The sequence below is a fragment of the Solanum dulcamara genome, chromosome 4 (assembly GCF_947179165.1).
Source record: "Solanum dulcamara chromosome 4, daSolDulc1.2, whole genome shotgun sequence".
Lineage (NCBI taxonomy): Eukaryota > Viridiplantae > Streptophyta > Magnoliopsida > Solanales > Solanaceae > Solanum > Solanum dulcamara.
In genome coordinates, this window is record NC_077240.1 from 16,627,404 (window position 1) to 16,654,967 (window position 27,564).

The 27,564-nt window shown below is 32.4% G+C and overlaps 4 protein-coding genes across 6 annotated transcripts; 1 reads left to right on the forward strand and 3 right to left on the reverse strand.

Moving 5' to 3' along the window:
* Positions 1 to 1,107: 1,107 nt before the first annotated feature.
* Positions 1,108 to 3,888, reverse strand: LOC129886656 (BON1-associated protein 2-like). Of its 2 annotated transcripts, XM_055961437.1 has the most exons (3): positions 3,290 to 3,888; positions 2,084 to 2,161; positions 1,274 to 1,374 (listed from the first exon to the last, which is right to left on the reverse strand). In XM_055961437.1, the coding sequence occupies exons 1-2, from the start codon at positions 3,831 to 3,833 to the stop codon at positions 2,112 to 2,114; spliced, it is 594 nt and encodes a 197-aa protein (XP_055817412.1). In that variant the 5' UTR covers positions 3,834 to 3,888; the 3' UTR covers positions 1,274 to 1,374; positions 2,084 to 2,111. The 2 variants fall into 2 exon arrangements, with proteins under 2 accessions (XP_055817411.1, XP_055817412.1); XM_055961436.1 differs by lacking the exon at positions 2,084 to 2,161 and having other exon boundaries at positions 1,108 to 1,374.
* A 3,448-nt stretch (positions 3,889 to 7,336) lies between these two features.
* On the forward strand, positions 7,337 to 13,653 carry LOC129886657 (cell division protein FtsY homolog, chloroplastic). 2 transcript variants are annotated; one of them, XM_055961439.1, is made up of 12 exons: positions 7,337 to 7,716; positions 8,546 to 8,650; positions 8,874 to 8,947; positions 9,043 to 9,101; positions 9,406 to 9,443; positions 10,198 to 10,318; positions 10,434 to 10,502; positions 10,586 to 10,668; positions 11,948 to 12,016; positions 12,104 to 12,166; positions 12,302 to 12,462; positions 13,341 to 13,653. In XM_055961439.1, the coding sequence occupies exons 1-11, from the start codon at positions 7,405 to 7,407 to the stop codon at positions 12,413 to 12,415; spliced, it is 1,107 nt and encodes a 368-aa protein (XP_055817414.1). In that variant the 5' UTR covers positions 7,337 to 7,404; the 3' UTR covers positions 12,416 to 12,462; positions 13,341 to 13,653. The 2 variants fall into 2 exon arrangements, with proteins under 2 accessions (XP_055817414.1, XP_055817413.1); XM_055961438.1 differs by lacking the exon at positions 13,341 to 13,653 and having other exon boundaries at positions 12,302 to 12,888.
* Positions 13,654 to 13,680: 27 nt separating this feature from the next.
* LOC129886659 (uncharacterized) lies at positions 13,681 to 15,724 on the reverse strand. The gene is made up of 3 exons (XM_055961440.1): positions 15,380 to 15,724; positions 14,347 to 14,493; positions 13,681 to 14,185 (listed from the first exon to the last, which is right to left on the reverse strand). The coding sequence occupies exons 1-3, from the start codon at positions 15,617 to 15,619 to the stop codon at positions 14,042 to 14,044; spliced, it is 531 nt and encodes a 176-aa protein (XP_055817415.1). The 5' UTR covers positions 15,620 to 15,724; the 3' UTR covers positions 13,681 to 14,041.
* A 2,383-nt stretch (positions 15,725 to 18,107) lies between these two features.
* On the reverse strand, positions 18,108 to 20,210 carry LOC129886660 (uncharacterized). The gene is made up of 3 exons (XM_055961441.1): positions 19,889 to 20,210; positions 18,649 to 18,795; positions 18,108 to 18,503 (listed from the first exon to the last, which is right to left on the reverse strand). Exons 1-3 carry the CDS (start codon positions 20,135 to 20,137, stop codon positions 18,360 to 18,362), a joined length of 540 nt encoding a protein of 179 aa, XP_055817416.1. The 5' UTR covers positions 20,138 to 20,210; the 3' UTR covers positions 18,108 to 18,359.
* Positions 20,211 to 27,564: the final 7,354 nt, after the last annotated feature.

A 27,564-nucleotide genomic window follows, 5' to 3' on the forward strand; every position in this document is an offset into this window, starting at 1 on the left:
ATTGGATCGATTTTCATCCAAAATGTGAACACCTCTAACTGATAATATTAATTATATTGTTGTTTGTTTTCCAAAATTTCAACTTTTCAAGGCACGGTGTCTCAAAGGTGAAGCTAGTAAACGTTTGTTCTAGGCCCAATATTAATGCTGAATTTAATAATTTTAATTTTACTTAAAACAATATTGTATATTATAGAAAAATACTTTATATATATATATATATATATATATATATATATTATATTTTATCAAAATTATTTAGAACTTTAATTTAAATTACACAAATATTCATATTACTAAATTAAAATTTTACAACATCCAATATAATATAATGTTGATTATTGTTACATTAGCTTGAGATTGTTATTCTTTTTTAAAATTTAGAACCTATAAATATTAAATTCTAACTTTGCCTCGTTGGAGTGTTAGAAAAAGCTAAAGGAATTCTAAGCCAATAATGACAAAAAAAAAATGAACTTTGTGTTGTATTTTTTCTATGTAAAGTCTTACATTTGTTTCAAAATATTTGTCATAATTCTCAAACTTATAAATTTTGATCAATTTTAAGATGTATTTTTTTTATCATATTGATAAGAGAAAGTTTGTAATTTAAAATATTTTTTTGTATAATTTTTAAATATTTAAATTTTATTTTAAAATATCAAATTAATCTAATCTAAAGTGGATTTGAAATTAATGATACTTTTGTCTCTCAAAACTATTTTAAAATGAAGAAAATATATATTAAATCGAAATGGGGCATAAAGAATAAAAGTGGTAAACTGAATTTATTTCTTGGTAAACAAAGTTATAATCCTACTACAACAACAACAACAACCTAGTGAAATTCCACAACGTGGGGTCTAGGGAGGGTAAAGTGTACGCAGACCTTACTCCTACCAAGGTAGGACGACTGTTTCCGGAAGACCCTCGGCTCAATAAAGTTATAATCCTAATTAAATTAATATAGTGTTAGTGTCACGACCCAAAATGGGCGTTTCATGAGTGACACCACACTTAACCTCCTAAGTGGGAGAACCAACAATACAAACCTCAACTTATAAAATATGACAATAACACGGAAGCTCAATTTATGAGGGTAAGAAATAATAAAACCATTAGAGTCTATTAGATACGTTTTCCCAAAACCTGAAAGTCATCACTTCAAGGACATCTAAATCTAAAATACAAAGTCTGAAAATGTCAAACACCAGAATAAATAAATAACTTAAGGTGTCCGACAACTAAGGATATCATGTCATGCCCGAGAGAATTCAACACGAGCTAGAAGGAATAGCTCACCCTGGAACCTGATATGCTGGACACTGGCTAGAGTTGAGGTCGAGTCGAAGTCGATGGAACACTCGTTGCACTCTACAAAATAAAATAAAGAAAAATACAAGTAGGGGTCAATACAGGACAATATGTACTAAGTAGGTATCATCGGCCGTCTTAAAATAGAAATCAATATACATAAAGTAATATCGAAAAATCAACCATAGCACTTAACAGGTGGCAACCAACAAGATCAAGATCAAGATCAAGTGACAACACAATGAACAATTACATAACCAGTCAACAATATCAAGATCACACATGAGGACTCAGGCCTCCACATCACGCTCTTTTGGGAAATAAGTTATTGGAGATTGGGTAGCATTAAGTCATTTTAATTTGTTTTTCTTTAATATTATCGTGCCGGAACGTGACACCCGATTCAAATATATTGTGTCGAAACGTGACACCCGATCCAATTATACCGTGTTGGCTCATGACACTCGATCCAAATATACCGTGTCGGCTCGTGACATCCGATCCAAATATAATTAATTTATCATTCTTTATTATTACATTTCACTTCGTTAACAATATTTCATCAAACCTTCTTTATTCAAGACATCATTTTTGATAGAGCAAGTTCAAGATTATGGATTTCACGATTTTGGGATTTCAGACCAATCACAACAACATATCAATCATCCAAACCACAATAATTAAATGCATAGTAAACTTCACACATTATTCAATGACTATCAATCACTATTAAGAGTCTATCTATGATATAGAATAAACCATAACCTACCTCAATCGAAGAACCCAAGTCAAACAAGCTAATCCACCAATGTCTTTCCTTTTTTTGATGCCTCAAAATATTTCCAATCTATCAAATATATAATATTCATAAGTACATGAGTCTGTAGACACCCATATTACTATATATCTAGCTTAGACTCAATAATTTTCCCAACTCTTTAATCAATTTTCTAAATCTCAAACCTAGTATTAATCCTCAATTTATCAAAACTATAGTTGATAACTATATGAAAAATCTCGATAAATAGAATACAAAATGGCAAAAGTATCAAATTCAGTAACTATCACATGGTAAACTATGGCATAATTGCTGCCAGAATGATGTACTTTTAAAAGAAAACATCTCCTCTTAATCATTACATATTGATTGCCATTTATTAGTCAATGAGAAATCACATAACCCTTATCCTTGGCAACAATTTCTTTTTCCTAATTTTTAAACATAATCCTCCCATCATTGAGTAATCATTACTCTATTATCATTTAATCATCATTTTAATCTATCAAAACCAATTTCATGAAAAGGGCATGAATACCTTATGCTCTCCTTGGCGCCAGTCTCCTGTCGCACAGATACGTGCTTTCTCAAACCCTTCTCTTCTCTTTTTATTTTCTTTTTTTAATTAATCATGTACTAAAAGTGATAAAGTCTACTAACTTATTCTAATAAATATAGAATAAGTGGTATAATATATTAACTAAATTATCATTTTAGCCCATTAATTAAATAAGTTATCTAAATTCACCCCTCAATTAAATAATCATAGTTATCGAATAGTCCAAAATACCTATTAAAAATTTACGGGATGAGTCTGTTATGAAATAAAAAGCTCTAGTTCTTAAAATGACTTAATGGGTCGTTACAGTTAGTCAAATACATCGATTTGAACTTTTACATAGAAATGAATTCTAAGGGATAGTGCTCCCAATAATTTTCTCCATATCCAAAGCTCGAACCTGAAACCCTCTAATTAAGATGCACCACAACCTATGTTGGTCCCGATCCAGTGTTTGTTATTTGTATTATATATGAGTTATAACATGATCAATAACGTCTCTGAATTTCTTTCAATTAAAAAGAAAAATGTTTCCTTTCTCAGTAATCAAATTCATCCAAAACATGTTTTTCATTCAATCAATTAAAACAAAAACTAAAAGAAAAAAAAAAGTTAAAATCTCTTCGCCATTGAATTACCTAGAAAACTCTCTGGATAAACGGGCATACCCGTAACAACCCCATAAGAACAGTTATAACTACTTCCCATATCCGTCCACTGCTGTTTATAAGTGGCAGCACAACCGGCCGCACTTTGAGGCGGCGCCGCATTCTTGACCCTAACGGAAAAATTAATTATACCATTCTTCTCACCCTTTTCATTCCTAAGCCTATAACTCAAAAAATGCAAATAATCTTCGGGCAAAAATCCTCCAATAAAATCCGACGTCGGAACCTTTGCGATCCCAATAGTTTTGATCCCCGAAGAAGTCTTGCATTGAACCTCCACCGTTAGATGACGTGCATGCATGGGCAAATCAACGATCAATTTTTCGTTCCACCTAGGGAAACTCCCGCCTTCTTTATCCATTTTAGTTGTTTGGAGGTTGCATGAATAAGATTCTGATTTGATATTTACAAAAGTGTTCTTTTTTACTGGTTGCTTCCGGTTATCTAGAAGATTCTCACCGGATATCACCGTTACTTCTAACAAACGCGATGAGGATGAGGATAATGTCTTCATTATGATAATAATAATGAAGAAAATAAAAAAATATGTATGTTTATGTGCAAGAATGTATAATAGATCTAGATGATATGCGTATATATAGATATGTTTAAGGAAGGAGGAAAGAAAGGAGAGAGAAAGAGGGATGTTGCTTCTGTTTTGGCCCGTCTGTTACACGTTCAATTTTGACGTACGCGTTTGACATGGTAAACTGACTTTTAATATGTCCACTAATTTTGGTCAAAGCTCTCCGATTATAAGTACTCTTATTTATTAGGATAACAGAAATTTTGGTTTACATTTATCCACATCTTTAAATAGATTTGATTTATTTATTCACTTTATCAAATATAGATGTTATTTTACTTGTTCAATTCAAAAAAATCTAGAAATAGTTCATCTGATTCCTAATCTTTTTTTCAATATATCTCTTAAAATATTAAATAAAAGATAATATAGTAGTAAATGATTAGTGTGTTAAATTGGATAAGTAAAAATGAATGAAGCGAGAATTCGACTAAGCACAATACTTTCTTCCATTTATTTTTAATTATTCACTATTTTAAAATAATTTTTTTATTTTTACTTATTATTTTTGACTCATTAAAAAAATATTTTTTTACAAAAAAAATATTAAAAAATTTAATTAATAATGGTGATGCATGTGCCCATCATCACATTTATCAATAAAAATACACCTAGTTTTTTGCACTTACAAAGTTGACTAATTAACTACTACTTTCTTTTAAATGCCGCTTTATCACAAAAAAAATATTATTTAAAAATTATTTTAAATCATCCTCTTAATATTAAAAACATTTTTTTTTGTAATAATTTTCAATTGTTTTTTTAAAAAATCTAATAAAAAGGAATAACTTAGTAAGTAAGTTATATTCTATATTAATTTATTTTTTCAATAAACATGAAAAGACCTAAAAGGATAGTTAAAACTGGGATGGAGGGAGTAGTGATTATTAGAAAGTAATTAGCCTTATTATTATAATTATTATTACAATTATGCGGATAAGGTAAATGACTATCAAACAACTAACAACTGCTCCCGCTAGTCCATATTAAATGAATTTGTAAGGAGTGTATACCTATTAAGAAAAAAAAAATAGGATAGAAATTGAATACCATTTTTTACTTTTGTACTTTTAATAATTGTCAAACTATTCTTGAAAAATACAATTAATTCAAAGTAAAATTATAAATATGAACAATTAATATTCTTGAAATAATCAACTAGAAAACGTAAATAAAGGACAAAAAATAGAAAAAAATCAAATATTTATCTTAAATTTTAACAATTCGCTTATTTTAAATTATGAAAAAAGTCTCAAAAATTCATTTAATATGAAATAGAGGAAGTAATTAACAACTCTGTCGGAGAAGTAGAATTATAATAATTAATTAACATAAAATAAGACTTATAAAACTTTCTTTTATTTCATTGAGTCTTTTATAATAAAGCTTGAGAAATTTCTCTGAAAATGCTTCCTAACCATAATTAGGTAAAGTATGGGGGAAAACCATAACTAGGTACATCAACTTTTTCTTCACGGTTACCATAGAATCACAACTTGTCATGATTAGAAATAATTTAAGTAATATATTGTCAGTGTAAGTATTTTTATATTATTAGATCATTCAAATAATACATATAAATAATAAAGTCGTGTGGTCTGATTACGCCTGTATTTTATACATAATATAATATAAATGTACCTCAATGAATAGTGGAGAGTTATCTTGTTTAATTAAAAAAAACTTGCAGGGCCTGTTGGAAACAACTTCAAAATTGATCAGAGGACTCCTAAATTAAATGGTTTTAAAATTTTTAATTTGTGAAATACTAGTCGATTGGATCATGTCAGATTGCTTTCGAAATCATACGTACATCATATTCTTACGTTATCATGTATCATATTCATTTTTTATACTGCTTTTATTCCAACCTAATTCCATTTTGTTCTATTGAATGTTCATTTCCATTACTAATTTTCTCAGAAATGCACTCTTTGGAAGTCTTGCAAATGAGTGAGTCTTCATCGAGCCATAGTCAAGATTTAAAACGTACCATTACCGACTCTCGTTTGTCCGTAGATTTTAAAATTTAAATTTAAATTTTTAAAAATATAATTTTTTATAATTTAAAGTTTTATTTGAACATGTAATTTTACTTAATATTTTTTTATAATTTTGTAAGTAAAATTAAAAAAATTATCTAATTCAGACTCTTTTATCAAACATTAGCTTAGTTCTATGAAAATTTTGATATAGAAAACTTACAATAATATAATAAAGCATCCCCAATATCTGCCCAAGGAATCGAGACTGGCTCCACTGTAAGGTCATTAAAATCTTATTCTTTTTTTTCTCTCTCTCTCTATATACTATTATTAAAAAAATATTTATGTATTGTTAAATTTGAAAATGAGAAATAGAATAGCTTTTAAATAATTGTATATCTTTTCTTAGGTCACAATCTATTGTATTCCCTTATTTATATCTTGACGATTAACATGAATCTACATTATTATTTTTATATTTATATTTTTCGTTCTTCTTTCACTATTTTTATTCTCTTATAAGAATTGAGTATTATGAAGTTTCCCAAGTAGTCAAACATTTTGTATTATGCAAAATCTATTATTGTTTGTTTGCAAAAAGAACAATTTGCCTTTTGATGTCATGCATGGTAGCAAGTCGACATTATTTCAATAACATTATATCAACTTATAAAATTTAGCGCAACACTATTACGATGTCAGTATATCAAATTCAGATTCTTGAATCAAGTTTTACTATTCTAACTTTATATTATATTTTTTAATTAAAATTTTGTATTGTTTAAATTTTTACTTCATAAGATTTGTGTATATCCTATCTTCTCCAGACCTAATAAAATTATACTAAATATGCTATTTTATTTAATTTATATATGTCAATTAAAAAAAGTTTAATTTTTTTAATAAAATTTAGCTCAAGGCCTTGAATTTTATTGAGATGGCTCTGCGGATAACAAGAAGAGAATATATATATATATATTATACTATTAAAATATTCTAATTTGTTGAGGCAGGATCTCACAGTCGTTGTAGGTTTTGCTACAATCTCTACGTTTTGGGTCAACACTTTATGCGTATTGCATAAACTCCCACTACATTAAAAATGAGATTTACGGAGATAGTACAAAATATATTTTTGATTTATGTTAGTAAATTTTAATATTTTAATTTTTAAAAAATAAAATTTAAAGAAGAGATTTGAATAACATTATTATTATTTATTATTTTACCCAAAATTATTATATATTAAAAATGATATATTTATAACATCATAATTATAATCTAAATAATTTTAAACTTTCTAATATCAAAAATATATATTTTTAAAAATTAAACATGATATTTCAAAATTATAATCCTTCTAAAATAAAATAAACATGCCATTGCGAGTTTAAGTTGCTACTTCCACTTGGCATAAGATATGTTACCTATAAGTAGTTAATTGCGGAACAGCAATAAAACGGCGTCGTGTGAAGCTGCATTATCTTTTCCATTGCTGCTTCTGAGCTGAACAAATGGCTTCAATGTTATCTTCTCGGCTCCCACAGCTTCCTTCTAAACCGGTATTCCCACCTTCTAACTCCGGTTCAACTCTCCTCCACTTCACATCCAAAACTCGGTTAGACCATTCCCGGTTCAGATGTTCGGCGGGTCAAACGGGGTTCTTCACGAAGCTGGGTCGTTTGCTCAAAGAGAAAGCCAAAAGTGATGTGGAGAAACTGTTCTCAGGATTCTCAAAAACTCGAGACAATTTAGCTGTTATTGATGAACTCCTTCTTTACTGGAACCTTTCTGATACTGATCGTGTCCTTGATGAGCTTGAAGAGGTTAAGTTCCAAATACCTAAAACTGAAATCATGAAAAATACTGTTTCACTTCCTTGCCACCGAAGAAAGTGCCCTAAGTTTATGTGATTGTGTGTGACTGAACACGTTTGAGCTGTTGTTTTAGTTTATATAGTATTATGTTACTTATGGCAGAAGAAAATGTTGAAGTAATGATTGAAAAGTTACGTTGTAGGAGTGTCGAATTTTAAAATTTTGAATAATTTCATGATATTGAATTTTTGGAAGTTGCATAAAAATGAGTAAAAGTAAATGATTTTGCATAAATTGGGATGAAGGGAGTACTCTTTTTGAGTTACTGTTCTTGTTGTTTTCGCTTATCTGAGCAATTTTTCGTGTGGTTCCTTAGGTATTTTGTGATTTTTCGTTGTAAATTCCTGATGATTGTCACCTTTGCCCACTATTTACTGCATAATTTAGTCACAGCCTTATTTGAAACAGGGATTCAATAATACTTTGGACTCTCCTCAGCATGTCTTAGTGCTGCTCTTTGGCGTGCTATAATTGCTGTAGAAGGTGGAATGTATTAGGAAAATGTGTTATTTGATGAACTAAAGTTGAATGGGAAGTCTTACATCTTTCTATATGAACTTTCTGGGGAAAGAGAACTTTCTTCTTCGATAAAGAAACTGTCTCAAATGAATGTTCCTGATCCTTATGCTGAGATTAGTGTCATTATTTGGTGTCTTGCATTACGTAGTATATATATGTCCAAATACTAATGCGTGCAATTATTTTATCTAACTGAGTTATTACATTCCGGGGACATGCAAGTGTTGAGGATTGAGACAATCTTCAACTGTGGTTTCAGGCTCTGTTGGTCGCTGATTTTGGGCCGAAGATTACCATAAAGATAGTGGAGAGCTTGCGGGAGGATATATATGCAGGGAAAATCAAATCAGGAAGTGAGATAAAAGTAAGCATGTTGAGATATTCATTTTTTCAGTAACAAACTGATCTATACAATATGCTGACTTCGAAAAAACCATTCAATTCAATTTGTTCTCAGGGAAAACTAGTGACTGCTTGTGCGCTATGAATAGTAGTTTTACACATTTATTTTACTGCTTGTTTGTTAATTGCTGTTTTTCTTGCCTCATATGCATTGATTTTGTGAAATGCAATGATATGATATTAAGAGTGTTCTAAAGAAGAGTATCTTGGATCTATTGACGAGTAAAGCACCTAAAACAGAACTCCGTCTGGGCTTCAGGTTTCAACTGCTTTACAAATTTAACTTTTACATTTATCTTAAGCTTGTCTTTTAGTGGAGGGAACTAAAATTTGGTCCTTGCTTTTATGTACTAGGAAACCAGCAGTAATCATGATTGTGGGTGTCAATGGTGGTGGGAAGACAACTTCTCTTGGTAAGGGAGTTGATTTTTGTTTTCATGGTAAACCTTCATATTGTTGGTTGGAAAATGAGTGAATGTGCAAGAAAGAAAAGCTTTCATACGTTTGTGGCAACTGTGAAATTCCTCCAAGATCCATTTTTATTACAAATTCGAGTAGTACTTTGTAGTGCCTTTTTTTTCTTAATCCTCTCAGGAACATTTGATTCGTGATGATGAGAAGTAAGACGAACAAACATTTCTGGGATGTCCATCACAAAGTCAACAATTTAAAAAGTGGCAGTTACTTGTGAGGGTAACTCTTTTTCTACTAATGCAGGAAAGTTGGCAAATAGGTTGAAGAGAGAAGGGGCTAAGGTGAGGCAAGCTGTTATCTCGTATCTTTCAGCTATGCTGCGGAACTACTTTTGCAAGCATATCACTAGAATTGATGAATACTCTGTATTTACAAATATTACCAATATTCATTTTGATCAAAGTATGGCATTGTATTTTAAAGATATCTTTGTGGCGAGGTTAGACTTGTCATATACCCTGAAGCTTAAACTCTAGGACTCCAGGCACTGACTCCTAAAATCTACTAATATGAAAACATGATATAGAAATTGGTGTTGTTGAAAGCTTTTATGTTCTTGAGTTGGCTTGAGCAACTGGCACAATTGTTAGGATGAGTAGTTCTGTCAAGAAATATCTTGGTTAAGCCGAAACCAAGGAAGACATTCCTATGACTGCCTTCCAACCTTGTGCAAATCTTCTTACTCATATAAGTAATATATCTTGGGATAAGCTTTCCATTATTAAACTTTAACCACTTGATACATTTCATGATCCTTCCCTTCGCGTTGAGGACAAGTGTTGAAATTAGTTGTTCTTACAGTCCAGTAATCTTTACGTATTCTTGTTGTGTAAATATCTCATTCTTTTACATTCCCTTGATATTTATTCACAAAGGGAATTGGTTCTCAAGATACAAGCATTCGTTACATTGTGAAAAACTCACTCAAACATTCTTCTCTGCCACTTCATTAGAATTAGATGCATTATCTTTCTTCTTCTATTCATGACAGGATAGCTTCTGCATCTCACACTTCCATTCTGTGATCTCTTGCAGATACTATTAGCAGCTGGTGATACATTTAGAGCAGCTGCTAGCGATCAGTTAGAAATTTGGGCTGAAAGAACAGGTTGTGAGATTGTTGTTGCTGAAAAAGAGAAAGCTAAGGCATCATCAGGTACTAAAGTACATGTTTAATCAACAAGTGATTGCTACGCTAGATATTAACGAAAATAAAAATGTCAGTGGAAATTTACTTCTAACCACATGATCTTGAAGTTCTTCCGGAGTAGTTATTTCACAGGCTGTTAAAAGAGGAAAGGAAGAGGGTTTCGATATTGTTTTATGCGACACATCTGGCCGTAAGTTTTGTGAATATGAAAACAGCTTTCTTATTCACACTTAGAGAATATGTCTTAGTAACCAAAAGTGAAATTTTAACCAGGTTTGCACACTAACTATAGCTTGATGGAGGAATTGGTGGCATGCAAAAAAGTTGTCAGTAAAATTGTTAATGGCGCACCTAATGTATGTTAAACTTCTCTTCCCTGTTTTTCCTTATTATACTGTCGATCGAACATCCATCATGGCTTGTGCCATCTTTTGGAAAATTATTGGTGTTTAAGCGTACAATGGAGTCCCTATTGCCTCTTCACTGAAATAGCTTCAAACTGATTAAACCTATAATATAGACAAAAGTACTTCTAAAAAAACCTATAGTATGTGATGAAGTACCAATGGGAGTTTTGGTGCAAGATTTGTTCCCACATTGCCGTTAGTCTTTTAATTATTTTAACAAAGTGATGAGAGTATCCCCATTCATGTCTCTACTATATTGTTTTGTTTCTACATGATATAGTAATCTCATTAAAGTGTCATTTGCCGCTTAGCAGTGAGAGTCGACACTTCTGGCAATTGTCAGTAGATATTCCGAATTTAGCTTTTCTTACTGGTTTAAGTTGTTGTGATCAGATATTTAATAGATAATGTTCGTTGTTTCATTTTGCTATTGATATATGTGTGTCTCTGTGTCTTCTCTGTTTCCTTTAGGGTGTTGTGGGTGGAGGGACCTTTAAATGCATCTCGCATTGGAGCTCGTGAAGGGTGTTTTGAATAGAGTAGTTCTGTCAACTTAATATTGGTGAAACTTTTGCATCATTTTATGTCTAGGAGCAGTAGAGAAATGGAATTAAGATTAGCAGCTTGCTACAGTTTCTTCTGAAAATTCAGCATTCTCACAAATTAGATTCATGTGCTCAGATTCTATTTAGTACTTTATTTACAGATATCTTAAACTCCCTAGTTTTTATTATTGATTTAAAAATTCTCTTAGAAGATACTTTTATGGATTCAAAGCATACAAGACCCTTTTCAAGGAAGTATAAAATAGTATGAACATTTAAATAAGTTTGATTCTTTAAAGGGATTTCAGAGCATCTGAAGAGAGGATGGAATACTATACCATCAGCAATTTAGTGGTACATTTGGAGATAGGAATATGAGGTGTTTTGAAGGACAAAGGAACTCAATATTGAAGATCAAGTCAGATTGTATTTTGTTGATATCTTTTCAGTGTAAACAAGAATGCGTAGAGTAGTGAAACCCTATAAAAGTTATTGGAATCTTTGTATAGATAGCCATGGTTGTTTTATCATTTTTATTGTCTCCTCTTTGTCATCTAAAATCCAATTTCCCGTCCATTGTATTTCCCATACTTAAATTCTTTCGAGACTGAGCTAAACATCACTCATTGCTGAATGGAAAACCCTTTTCATGAATGTAAGAATAACATTTCAAACTTTTGCAGGAAATCTTGCTTGTACTGGACGGAACTACTGGTTTAAATATGCTTCCTCAAGCGAGAGAGTTTAACGAGGTAATGACCCTTGTCAGCTCGTTAGTCTGAACCTCTATATGTTACTTTAATTAGTTCAAGGTTCTTTATGAATGTCTTCTTCTCTAGGTTGTTGGAGTCACTGGCTTAATATTGACTAAACTCGATGGTTCTGCTCGAGGTGGCTGTGTGGTATGCTTTGAATTCTCCAAACTTGGCTCGTTTTTTTTCTTTTTATGATTTTGCTGTTGTGGTTTGGTTACCTTTTCTCTCTAAAATCTGATAAATTGCAACTACTTAAACAATCTCAAACTTTTGGCATTGCAGGTCAGTGTGGTTGATGAGCTTGGCATTCCTGTAAAGTTTGTAGGTGTTGGGGAAGGTGTAGATGACCTCCAACCGTTCAATGCTGAGGAATTTGTTAATGCTATCTTCCCATGAGGCATGCTTCAGTGACAGTTTCTCCGACAGTTTCTCCCAGATTCTAAGTATGTCACTCTTTTAAGTGTTATGGCATATGATGGTGATGGTGTGGTCTTTCAATCCGTATTCAGTGTTGAGTTTCTTTGGTGATAGAAAATGTCAATCCCAAAAGTAATTGATATTCTTGGCATCTCAAACTGATGGTTAGGTGAGGAACTAGTACGGCTACAAGACAAATCATAACACTTTTCTTATGGAACACTGTTCATCGTTCCAACTGTATCGATATGACCAATAACACTCTTTAGGATTCTGGAAACATTCATTTATTATTTGTGCAGTTCAAATTAGTAGATCAACTATGGGAGCCTAAAATCCTAGTATGGTAAATATGGAATTTGTATTTACTTATGTCAGAGATAATCTCACTTCGCGTTTAGTTTAGATCAATGTGAATATTTTAGAATCAAGAGTGTGATTTCAACCCGGAATGAAGACCATTGGAATTTAGGTTCGAATCCATTTAAAAGCAAAAACTAATAATTAGTGATTTTTTTCCAGTTGTTTGAGTTTGATGGGTAGAGTTACCCGGGAATTGGTGTATTGTTGTATATGAGATAGATAAGAACACATGTATTTGTAGTAGAGGAGTAGGACTATGCGAGTTCTTGATTTTGGTATTATAACAATCGTTGTATTCTTTATTCATCACATAACAAATCAATGCATCGCTGTATTATTTACTGTATAACAATAATCCTACATTAATAGTTCGTTCAGTGGGAACATACTAATCATTTACTGTATATTATCAAACTAAAGCAATCAAAATATTCTAACACTTGTTTGATGCTAGTGTTATAATTCTTGGTTCAGGTAGTATCATTTTCTCATCGTACAATAAAGCAATAACTTTGATGTCATAATTTTTTTTTCTCCTCAGGTGAACTCTCTGGTGTTAACCAGACGCAGATAAACATTTTGGAGTGAGAGTAGTAGTGAGGCATTAGAAATTTTGTCTTCAACAGAAAGAGTGCCTTATGCTCCTTCATTTATCTAGATCTCCTCTTTTCCATTGAGGCTTAAGTTCATCAGAAAACACACTTAAGGTGTCCAGTATGACGGATGCCAATAGTTGGATTGCCTTTTTTTTTTTAAACTCAAAAGATCTATGTCATCTCCTTGTCATTGTTGCAGTATTAAGTAGTAATACAACACTGCAGTTACAGTGGAGTTTCATTGAACACAGCTAATACAAGATTGATGTACATGATTTTTCACTTCATTCATTCTCTTTCAATAAATCATGGTTCAATTGTGTATTTCAACAAGCGACACTTGATTATTTTTTTCAAATTGGGGGTAGGGAAAGGGGAAATGGGGGAGGGGATTACAATATGGGGAATCAAAGAATTAAACCCCCCAACAAGGTGGGAGTTGAGGTAATCAACCAACTAAGCTACTAAGATTTCCCAAGCAACACTTGGTAAGACAATTGAGGGAATCTCAGATAATGCGAGATATTGCTTTGGCGATTACAGATAGAGAGTCTTGAGTCTATATCAATGATTTGCTATTGTACACTAGCTGGAGCTGCAGAACGGCTTTAGCAAATGTATCTACTTAAATGTGTTGAGTTCAAGTTCATAAACTTGCAACAGGCATGTGATAGAATGTTGCATTCGAGGTGTAGACCAATTTCCTCGAGTCCTTGAGCCGAAAATCAACTGCAACTACAGTCATGTTCCTTCCACTCCGAATGACAGACCCGTGTACGACCATCTCTGCCTAGGGAGGACACAAATACAAAAGCAAATAAATAATAAGGAAAGAGAGAAGAATGAGATCTCCTTTTATGATGTGCATTTGCACTTACCAATTTGCTACTATACAATAAAATCTAGTGGCATTGAGGTAAAAGGAGATTAAATGAAAGCTTTAATACTCACATTGCTTGGAGCAGCAGAAATATATGACATTCTTAATTCTCCAAGAAAGAGTTCCTTATCCTTTCCTACAACAGTTCTGGCACAGGCAATTGACACCCTCTCTGCAATAGCTCCAACTGCTCCTCCATGCATGCTACGATAAATATTCTACAATAAAGAGGTTGCACACTCGTCAGAGATGGCAAATACAAGACTCAATACTGAGGGCAAGTCCATTCAACTTTGGAAGGCAACTAGAAGAAAACAAAAGTACAAATCAAACAAAGCGGTTCTGTTGTCTTGCAAAAGAATATTGGAATTTAATATTTGAAAAAAATCTATGTATGTCTGCAAATTCAAAGGGTTTACACCTGAAGAAATCCTGGCTAGTATGGGTGTAAAAGGAGAAATGAGGTGAGATGATCATATGATAAACAACAGCAATATGGGACCAACACCCTTGCACACTCAAGACTTGTATCTTGAGCATGGACAATATACTAATATGAGACTAACTCTTTGCTGTGCATGAACAAAATAACACGAGGATTCAATATTGCGTGAATTGAGAATAAGAACGGGATTTGCTCTTACTCCAAAAATCAGCTTATGGGATTATGATTGATCAAAACTATGTAAGTGACTCTTAACAATTTCTGCAAAGGGGTAGTTCACACCTCCAACCTGTGATCTATATTTCATCAAAACAGCAATTGTCCCATTGCTCTAAGGCTCGCCTCGGCAATTCCAAAGAAAAGAAACAGAGTTTTATGTGCACTTGATATCTCAGTGATCCATTACACCCCACCCACCCGGAAAAAAAATAAACAGAGTGAAGCAACAACACAAATAAGTTCCACACAGGATGATCCTACAATAATTGAGCAAATTAAATCGCATAAAGAAGTATGCTTAATGTGCCCTTACTCTCAACCCTTCAATAATTATCGAAATCCTTTACTCGACGAAACTGGGAAGCTAGAATTTAGAAAAGGGGTTTCGTAGAAGTTAACCCAAAAACCGAAGAGAAGTGAAGATGAGTGAGACATTTTACCGAGATAGCAGGTTTGACAGATAGAATACAGGAGACTTTGCCAGGGTGAATGTTGTGGACCTTGAGGCAGCCGCGAGTGAGTTCAGAAAAGGATTGATATTGGGGCGGAAAGTTGTCCCCGTGGAGTAGCACGCGGCTGAAGAGAAGATCCACCAAGGAAGCGGCCTCCTTAGATAAATCTTCGGATATGATTGTGTCTTTGGTGTATGAACTTTTGGAATTTGAACTCTCTTCCCCCATTCTATCTTGCCTACTACTCTGCCTGATAAAGATAAAACTCTATGCAATTTGTTGAACATATAAGTGCACTGATATATTGTTCATTCCATTGACCCTTTTTCGCCGTAACCAATCAACAAGGTATTAATTTTGATTATTTATGTATTAATTTTGTATCATGTTTAGTTTACAAATAGGATAAAAGTTATCTATCTATTATTTTTATATAATATTTGGTTGCGTTTTCTTAATCCTACATAATTAATATTTATCTAACTTATGAGGGAATCTATGTATAAGTTATGCGGAATAGAAGGTGAAATATGTTATGTTAATATTAGTTCTATATGTATTAAAATAATAAATTACATATTTATCCCTTTTTTTGTCTTGATTGCTTAATCATATTCAATACAAATTACTTAATTGCTTTAAGTTATTTGTTATTTACTTTATTGTTTTAGTTATTGGTATTTATTTAAATTTTAATGTGTTATTTAGATAGTTATTTATTTTAATGAGTATAATCATATTGCCTCACTGAACATTTTGAAATTAAGAAATAAGAATTAGCTCACTAATTTTTTTAAAACTCTATATAACTAAATCCTGCATAACTAATACCTACATAACTACATCCTGCATAACTAAACCCTACATAATTAATATCTGCATAACTCTAACAAGTAACCAAACGGCCCCTAATGCATCCCGAAATGGAACCGTACTAGGGTGGACATGGTATGATAACTTTGATTTTCAGTTACTAAAAAAAAGTATTATATCATTACCATACCAAATTAGCTCGCTATGCTTCTATATTTTTAAATTTAGTTTCGATATTTTATGGTATGATCATTTGATAACTATAATTTATTTGATTTCGACTTATATATATATATTCATATGATAAAAAATTATAACTTTAATTTTTAAAAAAGCGCCTCAATCATATTAGACTAACCTATCTTTGTTAAACAATTCCACAAAAAGAACATTTCAATCTCATCGAGTAGTTAAAGATGCAAAATTTAAATAACATTACCTTAAATTAAACATAGTCCTATATATTTATTATTGGTTGTTAAATCGTAAGACACATATAATTAATCCCTAGCAATAAAGTGCATGTGTCCATAGTAAGACAAATTCTTTATCTTTTTTTTGGTTGTACAATTTCCTGATATATATTTATATCATAATATCTATAAAATGGATACAGAATATTTTGATTTCAGTATGGTATTCGATATATACTATACCATGTTCATTCCTAGAACGCACAAGTTTCCAAAATAAGTATTTTTTTTTACTACTTAAATTTTTCTTTATCCTCTTGAAAACATTTGGTTTGTGATATAACAAGTAATAGGAGCAAAGATTTCTGGGATGTCCATCGCCAAGTCACCAATTAAAGAAAGTGTCAGTAACAACAGTATTTCTATTCCAGTTGGCTAGGAATAAATAAATAAATTTTTATATTATATGTGAGTCATTTGTATAACAGTAAGGATATGCATAAGCTATTTTTATAACGAATGGTATATAAGTTTTAAATGACAAAGTTGAGAAGTATATCAGACCCTTTTCCCATTAAAACATCATAAATCATTTAATTAATTAAATATTAAATAATAAAAGATAAAAAAATTTGAAGAGTTTGGAAGTAATAACAAAGTTGTATGTTAAATATAATCTCATCAATTGTATTGAATCAAATAATAAACGGAAGAATTGTTCCCTCAGCCAAATAGTTAATGCATGTTGTTATTGTGCAATTTTGCTTAATACTCCCTCCATTCTTTTTTACTTGTCAAAAATTTTCTAATTTGATTTTCTTTTTTACTTGTCAAATTTGAGGGTATAATAGATAAAAAAAGAATGGAGGGAGTATTATCTATTATACCCTCAATTTATTAGAAAGTTTATATCTTTGAAATATGTAGAATTTCTTGAAATCTTAAATGATCAATCCATCTATAGGCTTAAAGTACCAAAATGTTTTGGAAGTTGGATTATGGCTTTAGTGATTAATAAGGGTAAAATGTTAAACTCACTATATCAATCATTAATTTCTTAATAGGTGTGCTAAATCAAAATTTGACATGTAAAAGAGAACGGATAGAGTAAAGGGGAGGGTGTTTAGTCTGCCAATAATAATGCAAGCTAAATGTGTACACCTTTTTTTTAAAAAAGTTCATCCCCATTTATGCTTCTGTTTTGGTATTTTGAGATTCCATTGATGACAACATTTATGTATATAGACTTTTCATTTTCTTTTACAGTATTTTATAAAAGCTCATAACAATTTGGTGCATACAAAATTTAACCCTTCTCTAAATTGAGACTTTTCAAAGCTTGTGTAGATTCTTGAGAGAATGAATAGCCTCACCCAACTGTTTGGAACTTTGTGGATTGTAAGAAAAAAACAATTAAAAATAAAGGAAGATGAATTCTCGAGGCATGGAGGGAAGGATTAGGATTGAAGCTTTTGATTAGAATTTACGAGTTTATGCAAGTTCTATATTATTGTTTTGAATATTAATTGATATGATACACACACAAAATGCGTGCCGAGAGACTAGCGTACAAAATAATGTCTGTAAATTACCAAACTAAAGCAATCAAATATTATAACACTCTCTAATCATTAAACCTGGGTTGCTTGGTCTTTGATCATCTAGTGATGCCAATGATTTGCCATTATACATTAGCTGAACGTGTTTAGCAAATGTATCTACTTAATGTGTTGAGTTTAAGTTCATAAACTTGCGATAGGCATGTGATAGAATGTTGCCTTCGAGGTATAGACCAATTTGCTTGAGTCCTTGAGCCGAAAATCAACTGCAACGACAGTTATGTTCCTTCCACTCCGAAGGATAGACCCGTCTACGACCACCTCTGCCTAGAGAGGACACAAATACAAAGGGAAATAAGTATAGGGAAAGAGAGAAGAATGAGATCTCCTTTTATTATGTGCATTTGCTTTTACCAAATTGTTACTATACAATAAAATCTAGTGAAACTTGAATGAAAGCTTTAATACTCACATTGGTTGTAGCAGCAGAAATATATGAAATTCCCAATTCTCCAAGAAAGAGTTCCTTATCCTTTCCTACAACAGTTCTGGCACAGGCAATTGACACCCTCTCTGCGACAGCTCCAACTGCTCCTCCATGCATGCTACGATAAAAATTCTACAATAAAGAGGCTCCTCACTAATCAGATGGAAAATACAAGACTACTTCAACTTTGGAAGGCAACTAGAAGAAAACAAAAGCACAAATGAAACAAAGCTGTTCTGTTGTTTCGCAAAAGAATAGTTTAATTTAATATTCCAAATTAGTCTATTTTTCTTCAAATTCAAATGGCTTACACACGAAGTAATCCTGGCTAGTATATGGGTGTAAAAGGAGAACGTGCATATACCGTATACAGTATTTTCCTGAGATGATCATATCTATCATATAATGAACAACAGCAATATGGGACCAACACTATTTTGTTCGCTTAGGCTTGGTATTTAGAGCATGGACAATATACCATGAGGATTCAGTATTGCGTGAACAGATAACAAGAATTGGCTTTGCTTTAACTCCAAAAATCAACTCATGGGTTTAAGATTGATTTAGGGGTGCCAAAATCAAACCCAATCCATTAAATATTACATTGATATGTAACCCAAATTGACTCGAGAGAAATCTTATCAAAAATACTTTTAAAAAACTTTTTTTTCATTTGATATGTTATATATAGCCATAATGAAAAAAAATAATAAATTTATTAGGTACTAAAATATTATAAAATAATTAAAACTTAGTAGAAATTGATTTGGGATGTACCTTGACCCATTCTATGAGCCATTACCCAACACATTTTGATCTAAATAGATTACACGCCCAACTTTAACCCAACTCGCCCAATTGTCACCCTTAGATCGATCAAAACCAGTTCTGCAGAGAGGGCTGTTCACAACTGGAACCTGTGATCTAAATGCCATCAAAAGGCTTGCCCTCACCTATATGTCATCAATTTCAAATTAAAGAAACAGAGCTTCAACCTGATGATCCACATCACCCAAAAAAAAAAACAGATCAAATAAGTTCCACACAGGATGATCCTTCTATGCTTCAGCAAATCGCATAAAAAGTATGCCCTATAACTCTCAACCCTTCAATAATTAGCGAAATCCTTTACTCCACGAAACTGGGGAGCTAGAATTTTAAAAAGGGGTTTCGTAGAATTTAACCCAAAAACCGAACATAAGTGAAGATCGGTGAAACATTTTACCGAGATTGAAGGTTTGACAGATAGAATGCAGGAGACTTTGCCGGGATGGATGTTGTGGACCTTGAGGCAGCTGCGAGTGAGTTCAGAGAATGAGTCCTTAACTTCATATTGACGTGGAATGTTGTAATCGCCCTGTCGCATCTGGATGAAGAGAAGATCCACCAAAGCAACGGCCTCCTTAGATAATTCATCGGAGATAATTGTGTCTTTGGTGTATGAACTCTTGGGTTTTGAATTCTCTTCCCCCATCTATCTTGCCTTTGCCTGATAAGGATGCTATTTGTGGTTCCGCCTTTTTTTATACTTGGCCCCTCAGGAGATAGTCAGTTCGCATGTGAATTGAATTGTCGTCAGTATTGTTAATGGTTCGATTATCGAATTAGTCCATAATTTTGTTGATAATTTTTGCACTAAAAATGAAAAATGAATGTTTTAAAATTATCTGTGCAGTAGTACTACCAGTACCACTCGCCTTTAGTATAAATTTGATACGAGTAAGGTGCCGTTTGGCCGAAGTTCTCAAATATTCTTGATATGTTATTTTTGGAAGAAATTTTAGTGAAGTTTTATCATGCGTTAGACCATAATTTTTTTTAAAGTTTCGGTGAAATTTCAAAAAATATTATTTTGTACTGTAAGTTCTAAAAATTATTTAAAATACCCATGAATTTGTATTATCATTTTATAATGAACATGTTCCGTTAAAAAATAACTTTATAATATAATTGATAACAATCAACAACAACAAAATAACAATATAGGCGAGAGCAATACATTAATCAAACTAAAAATAAATTATTATTTTTTTCTCAATCTTGTCACTCAAATCATTCTTTTTCGGAAGAGGTAATAACAAACGATTCTTTTATAAAATATTTCCACATTCTACGAACAATCTCTTTCTGGCAAGCTTTCATTTCTAGACCAGATGACCGAGAAGACGAATCAATATTGTTACTCTGAGTCGATTGTTCATTATTTTCATCAATGATCATATCATCACTACTTTGATTTTCACGCAAAAAATTATGTAATGCAGCACAAACAACTACTATTTTTACGTGTATGTCTAAGTTATAGTTGTTCATGTCTTGTCGTAGTATTCTGAATCTATTCTTTCATGCACCAAATATTCTTTCAATTACATTACGCAAAGAGGTTGTCTATACAGTAAAACCTCGATAAAGTAATAATCTCGCTAAATGAATATTTTTCTTCGATCCCGACTTGGGTCAGTTATATTAAAGTAATATTCTCACTAAATGCATTAAATAATAATTAAAAATAAAGTATTAAAGATCCAGAAAAAATATAAAGTAATAATTACTAGAATACATCAAGAATTTATATATATTTAATCAGTCAATAATACTAGACCAATGTCTATTTCTTTTTAAAATATGATTCTATAGTTGATTGTTTTTTCTTCTCACCAAAATCAAAATTAATCTAATCCTTATTGGTTAAAGATGATTTTTGTACGTCTTTCAAATAATGAGAAGACATTATACTTGAATTATGATTTTTAAACATCTAGCTTTTTCTTTTTATAGTTAACATAAAATCTCTTCATATTCTATATATACATGAATACAATTAGAAACATTAAACTTCACTAAATTCGTTTAACTTTCCTAGATTTAAATAATAAATATGCAAAGACTACACCTTTAGTTTCCTAGATTTAAACTTTTGAAATTCTTGATTCAAATATTTTTTTCTTTCTTCTAACACATACTGCAAAATACTCTCTAAAATAATAAATATTTATTTATCATTTTATGCATTTATCGATAAACTAATAATCTCGATAAATGAATATTTTTTTCGATCCCAAACATATGCATTTATAGAGGTTTTACTGTAGTTAAATAACTCTTTGTCATTCTTAGGCTTTCTTTCACTTCCTCTGTAGTCTTGCAAATAATATTACACTCCTTTAATAGAATTATGGTTGTTGGCCTCATTGAGAGAAATTTCATTAAAGAGGGTCGGTAGACATTTTTATAGATAAGTTTTATTTAAAAGGGATTAATGGTATTGGTTGATCATATTAATGGAGTAAGTTGGTAGATAAATATTTAATTGAAATTAATAAATGATTAGTGTTTTTATAAAATATAAAAGTTTGAGGTTATTTTTAAATTTTTAAAACTTTTCCAATTCTAGTTTTTTTTAGAACTTGAAAACTTGGGGATTTTACCAAATATATTTGCCAAATAATGACAAATTGTATGAACAAACACAAATTCCCAAATATTTTTCAAATTTTTATTCAAAAATTACTTGAGGTCAAACGCTCACTAAGCATATGATATGATGATGGTGTTCAGAAATAATATCTTGCCTTTCTTAAACATCAGCATCAATATTGGGTTTCATTGATGGAAGAAAGTCATGTCCTCGTAAAATTTACAATGGAGAAAAACTAATTCAAGAGTGATCAATTTTAATAAATATTATCTTGGTTCATATTCCAAATTTGTGTAAACGATAAAGTGTACGTAAATGTAAAAAGGTTAACTTTACTCTTCTTATAGTGTTATCAGTTAACCCGTTAGAGAAAAGGCATCGATAAGTACATGATGTTTACTAAAATTGTCTTAGACTAATGGTTTGCTTTCCATTCTCATTTAAAAAGAGGAATTGTTGCATTACTTGAGTTTGTAACTGGATTATGATGCCAACAGATTATCACTATTTGGCAGAAAGGAAGACAACATATTTACACAAATGTTTCTAAGGGCCTCTGATACGAAAACACACACTTGAAGCAACACAGCTGAACTTTTCCCGATTCTGATAAAGTTGTGAAACTCTGTAAACAATTGCAAAGGGAACGTAAGTTTTGGAACTGATACACGTCAATACATTGTGAACCAAGCTGATTGAAGAAGTTTATCATAGTAGCCGAGGAATGTAGGATGCTTTAAATTTGACAAAGCTCCACAAAAAGTGCTTCAATTAGCATTTTAAATTTTTAAGTAATGTTTTTTAGTTCCAAACATTATCAATGAGAAGAAATTGGACGTGTTATCAGATTCCTGGAAAGCAGTTACTACAACCAGATGAACTCAAATATGAGGCAACACGCACGGATGGAAAGGCCACAGAAGTTTGCAGGATACATATTGAAGAAATGATATACATACCAGCAGGATGTCTTTGGCTTAATGTGATGAACTAGGTCTAGTTCATAAACTTGCTACAGGCATGTGATAGAATGTTGCACGAGAGATGTAACAAAGTTTCTCAGAATCCTTTAGTCTAAAATCCAGTGCAACCACAGTCAGTTTCTTCCACTTCGAATAATGGATGCATTAACTAGTACTTCGGTCTGTGGGTACCAACAATCCAAAAAGAGAAATAAATTAGTGAAAAGGCAGGATGGGTATTGTACTTCAACACATAAATATTGCAGACAAATAGCTAACTTATCGTGTTGACAAATATATTTTTTATACCTCAGTAAACAAATACTTCCTCCGTTTCATATTACATGGCCCCCATACTAAAAATAGTTGTTTCAATTTACTTGTCCAATTTATGAAATCGAGAGAATTTTAATATATTTTCCCTTTCTATCCTTAATATTAAATAACTAAATAAAGTAGTAGTAGTAGTAGTCAAATTTAGAGTTCCGAAGCATCAATAATAAGGTTAGTTTAGTAAAATACACCTCTAATTAAAGCTTTTTAAGGGGGGGGTGTCGGGTCAACAGGGGCCAAGTAATGTGAAATGGAGGGAGTAGCATGGTTAAAACGAGACAATTCTACATGACATTTGTGTTCCTACTTTTTTTTAATGAAGACCTGTTCCTACTTTGTAAGTCTAGGCCAGTTCTGTGACTTTCTCATCTTATAATTCCATATGGGTTCCCCATGTCTGCTGTTAAACAAAAAACATCTGTGCAGTATTTACCAAACTGTAAGAAGAATCACACACACTCAGCACTGTAGCAGGTGAAAAGAAAAAAGAAAGACCACCCAAATCTTGATATGCTCTTCCTTGATGCTTAAGCTGTAAGCAGTAAAAATTAATATTTAACACAGAGAATGCTGAGAGGACAAAACAAATGCCTTAAAGGCTCACATTTCTAGGAGCGCTAGAGAGATAAGATATGCTTAATTCTCCAAGAAAGAGCTCCTTATCCTTTCCCACAACAGTTCGGGCACAGGCAGTTGCTACCCTTAATGGTACATCTCCAACCGCTCCTCCGTGCAGTGAACCATAGACATTCTGCAAGGAAATAAGTAAACCAATGGGTTCCAACACTTATTTCGCCAGAAACAGCTAAAAGAATGAAGAGAAAATAGTATACACTTGATGCTATTGAATACAATGCCACTTGGTAGTTGATAGTATCCACAAAAAGACTGCAGCATTGGATGAGGTAGAAAGCACACACATGGATGGTGAAGGAGGTCAGATAGATGTGTCAAGTATATATCCCCCACCCCACCCCACCCCCAACCTTTTCCTTTATTATGTTGGCTGGTAATGCTATAAAGTACAGGAAACTCTTAGGTTTCTGTCAACCCATTGAGTGGGATAAAATCAGTTGTTTCATTTCCAAGGTAAATGTGTAAAAGTGTTTGACGGAATAGATCAAATAGACGTTTCACAATTGGGGATACCTCAAAGCCATAGCAATATCAATGCCCTGCTAAAAAAATGTAGATGTCAGCTGACATCTAAAAATCCAAGTCCTGAAAATTTCAACTTCAACCACCTCCTTCATTCTCACTTAAATATCCCTCAAAATGATATTTTTCCCCTAATCACTCCCTTTCCGTTTCCAACCATCCATGAAAAAGTGAAACAGAACAAGCCCAGATGCTTGGATATGCAGAATCGATTAATTTTTTCAAGCCATTGAATAGTAACCAACCTGTCCACGTAACCAGGGACTTCTCTGAGTTGCTCAAGCTTCTGGAAAGACCTGATATTCTAATACAACTTTCTGAGAATACAGGGATCACACTAACTTCATCATCTTTCTCAATCCTATTCGATACCTAACCTTCTGAAAATCAGGCAGTGGAATAGTAGTGTCAGCATTTAACAGGTGCTGCCGCCCACCCACCCACCACAAAATAAAAATTTTAGTTCTATCAATGGTTTTTTCCAACGCTTAAATGAATCAGTCAATCAATCAACTACAGCCTCAATCCCTAAGTTTCCACACTTTTGGGGGTCTATCGAAAAATTTATGATAGGATGGTATGTAATATTCAGAAATTGAGGAACCAAAAAAATTTCTTAGAACAGGAAACTTTATCATCAATCAATCAACTAGGCCTCAATCCAAAACTACTAGGAATCAGTGGTAGGTATAAATCATTCCTCTGTAATCAATGTTCTCCATTTGGGTCAATTCCTTTCTCAATTCTAAAGAATAATTTTTCAATTTAAGACAAAATTAGGGGTTTTCTTAAGTTTCCAAGAAAATGGGAGGCGGTGTTTGTGGTGGTGGAGCTGGTTGTGGATGTTAGTAAACTGTATTGTAAATATTAAAACAATAACAATAACTATTTAAAGTAATAAAAGACAAAATCTGGACTGAAACTGAAAATTATAATAGTATCTGGAAAAATTAATGTCAGAACAAAAATCGAGCCCACTGAATACACAGTGTGTCCTTAAGAAAATTATTCCCCTCAACCCCGAGGTTTTGGAATCTTTCCTCCCAGGATAGAACGATTTACTCACCAAAATAGAGGTACTGCAAATTCTGGTGTCTGCGAACCACTCGAAGGCAGTATATCACACGAGTTTAACAGATATATATAGCCTATTTGAACCTTTTAAGAAAAAACACATGTTGGGAAAAAGGTTTGTCTGATGAGAAAATGTTTGCAACTTTTCGGATAAGGTTGCAACCTTCAAAAAATCTGTTGGAAAAATAGAGGGAAATATTTTTTAAATTAATCCGGGAAAGAAATGGGTCGGGTCACGGGTCAGGATTTTTCACTTAATTAATTAAATAAATAAATAATATTAATTAATTAATTAATTAATTAAAATTAAAGAAAATTTGGTCCAAAAAGATTATCAATCAATCATATCAATTGACCGAAGCCGAAGCCGTAGCCGTAGCCGAGCCGAGCGAGCGACGACGACGATGACGCGAGGGGAGACCCTCTTCTTGACCCTTTAGCAACATGAAGGAGTGCTTCTACTTTTAAGTAGGAGACTTTTTCTTTCCACCACTTATGTTGGACTAATGTTTATTTCATAAAGCAGGAGAGAACAAATCATTTTTTCCTCCACTTCTTTTTCCTCTATTTCCCATTCAACCTATCAATTAAACTCAACAATCCCCCACATGAATGGGGAATGGCTACAAGATAAAGGAATGCACGGATAAGTGTGTGATATACAAGCGAAGATTAATTGCATCTGAATAAGTAGGTTTCCCTTTGAACTTTCCATAGTGAACTTATATAGGATATACTCGATCAATCGGTAGATGAGATATCTTTGAATCGTCGAACTTTGTTGTATAACTAGACAACATAAGTCACACAATTAATCATCAACCATCTATGGTTCTCACGGTTGTGTTCGTTTTGGCCATGAACACCGCCTGGTTTCGTGAATGCATAAAGAATGGGCCTTTACCGTCATTCCCCTTGAAGCGGCTTATACTTCACACTCACATAGGTGATTTCTAAACGTGTAGTCCTATAGACACACTATCTAGTCATTTTCCGTCAGACTTAGATAATCATTAAAAAACCTTTAATGTTTTATTAACTCATTAAAAAGCCTAAAGGTTTTATCCTTGTTTCTGAACATTGTCATTATCATGAGAATGGTTTGAGTTATTTGACAGTGTTGAACCGCCAATCATAACTTTGTTTGATCTCTTTGAACCTAGTTCTTGGGATCTCTAGTCTACTAGGTAGAGTTACCGTCATGATGACTTGTCCTAGGCCTTAACCCCATTCCCCTCGATGATCTTTCAACGTAGTCAATAGTGATAACACCACTAGAGAATAGTTGTCTAACAGTATCGTGTCGCCATCGAATGTGATGCGATTTTCCGTTATACATAACGTTTCCTACCCTCATTATTGCCGCTTGGCTATCACAATGTATACATATGGGTGCCAAAGGTTTGGGACAAAATGGAAATCTTCCAAAAAAATGTGGAGCCATTCAGCTTCTTCACCGGCCTTGTCTAAAGCTATAAATTCAGACTCCATTGTAGAGCGGGCGATACATGTCTGTTTTGATGATTTTCAAGACACTGCTCCTCCACCAATGGTGAAAACATATCCACTCATGAATTTAACTTCAGATGATCCGGTGATCCAGTTTGCATCACTATATCCCTCAATTACTATGGGATATTTATTATGATGCAAAACATAGTTTTGAATGTGTTTTAAATACCCCAATACTCGTTTCATTGCCATCCAATGAGTTTGATTGGGATTACTCATAAATCGACTCAGTTTGCTAATAGCACATGTTATATCTGGTCGTGTATAATTCATAATATACATCAAACTTTCCAAAACTCGTGCATAGTTCAATTGTGAGTTACATTCACCTTCATTCTTTTGAAGTGCAAAACTTACATCAATTTGAGTCTTTACAACATTAAAATTTAAATACTTGAACTTATCAAGTATGTTTTCAATATAATGTGACTGTGATAATGCTAG

What these genes read in the sequence shown, in the direction of transcription:
- LOC129886656 (XM_055961436.1), bottom strand. Translation starts at nt 3,833, where the DNA reads ATGAAGACATTATCCTCATCCTCATCGCGTTTGTTAGAAGTAACGGTG. An exon ending in TTATCCAGAGAGTTTTCTAG is followed by an intron (nt 1,375 to 3,289) that starts GTAATTCAATGG and finishes TTTATTTTGTAG; the next exon opens with AGTGCAACGAGTGTTCCATC.
- LOC129886657 (XM_055961439.1), top strand. Translation starts at nt 7,405, where the DNA reads ATGGCTTCAATGTTATCTTCTCGGCTCCCACAGCTTCCTTCTAAACCG. An exon ending in GAACTCCGTCTGGGCTTCAG is followed by an intron (nt 8,948 to 9,042) that starts GTTTCAACTGCT and finishes TTTATGTACTAG; the next exon opens with GAAACCAGCAGTAATCATGA. An exon ending in AAGCGAGAGAGTTTAACGAG is followed by an intron (nt 12,017 to 12,103) that starts GTAATGACCCTT and finishes CTTCTTCTCTAG; the next exon opens with GTTGTTGGAGTCACTGGCTT.
- LOC129886659 (XM_055961440.1), bottom strand. Translation starts at nt 15,619, where the DNA reads ATGGGGGAAGAGAGTTCAAATTCCAAAAGTTCATACACCAAAGACACA. An exon ending in CTGTCAAACCTGCTATCTCG is followed by an intron (nt 14,494 to 15,379) that starts GTAAAATGTCTC and finishes TCTTTATTGTAG; the next exon opens with AATATTTATCGTAGCATGCA. An exon ending in TTTCTGCTGCTCCAAGCAAT is followed by an intron (nt 14,186 to 14,346) that starts GTGAGTATTAAA and finishes TGTCCTCCCTAG; the next exon opens with GCAGAGATGGTCGTACACGG.
- LOC129886660 (XM_055961441.1), bottom strand. Translation starts at nt 20,137, where the DNA reads ATGGGGGAAGAGAATTCAAAACCCAAGAGTTCATACACCAAAGACACA. An exon ending in CTGTCAAACCTTCAATCTCG is followed by an intron (nt 18,796 to 19,888) that starts GTAAAATGTTTC and finishes TCTTTATTGTAG; the next exon opens with AATTTTTATCGTAGCATGCA. An exon ending in TTTCTGCTGCTACAACCAAT is followed by an intron (nt 18,504 to 18,648) that starts GTGAGTATTAAA and finishes TGTCCTCTCTAG; the next exon opens with GCAGAGGTGGTCGTAGACGG.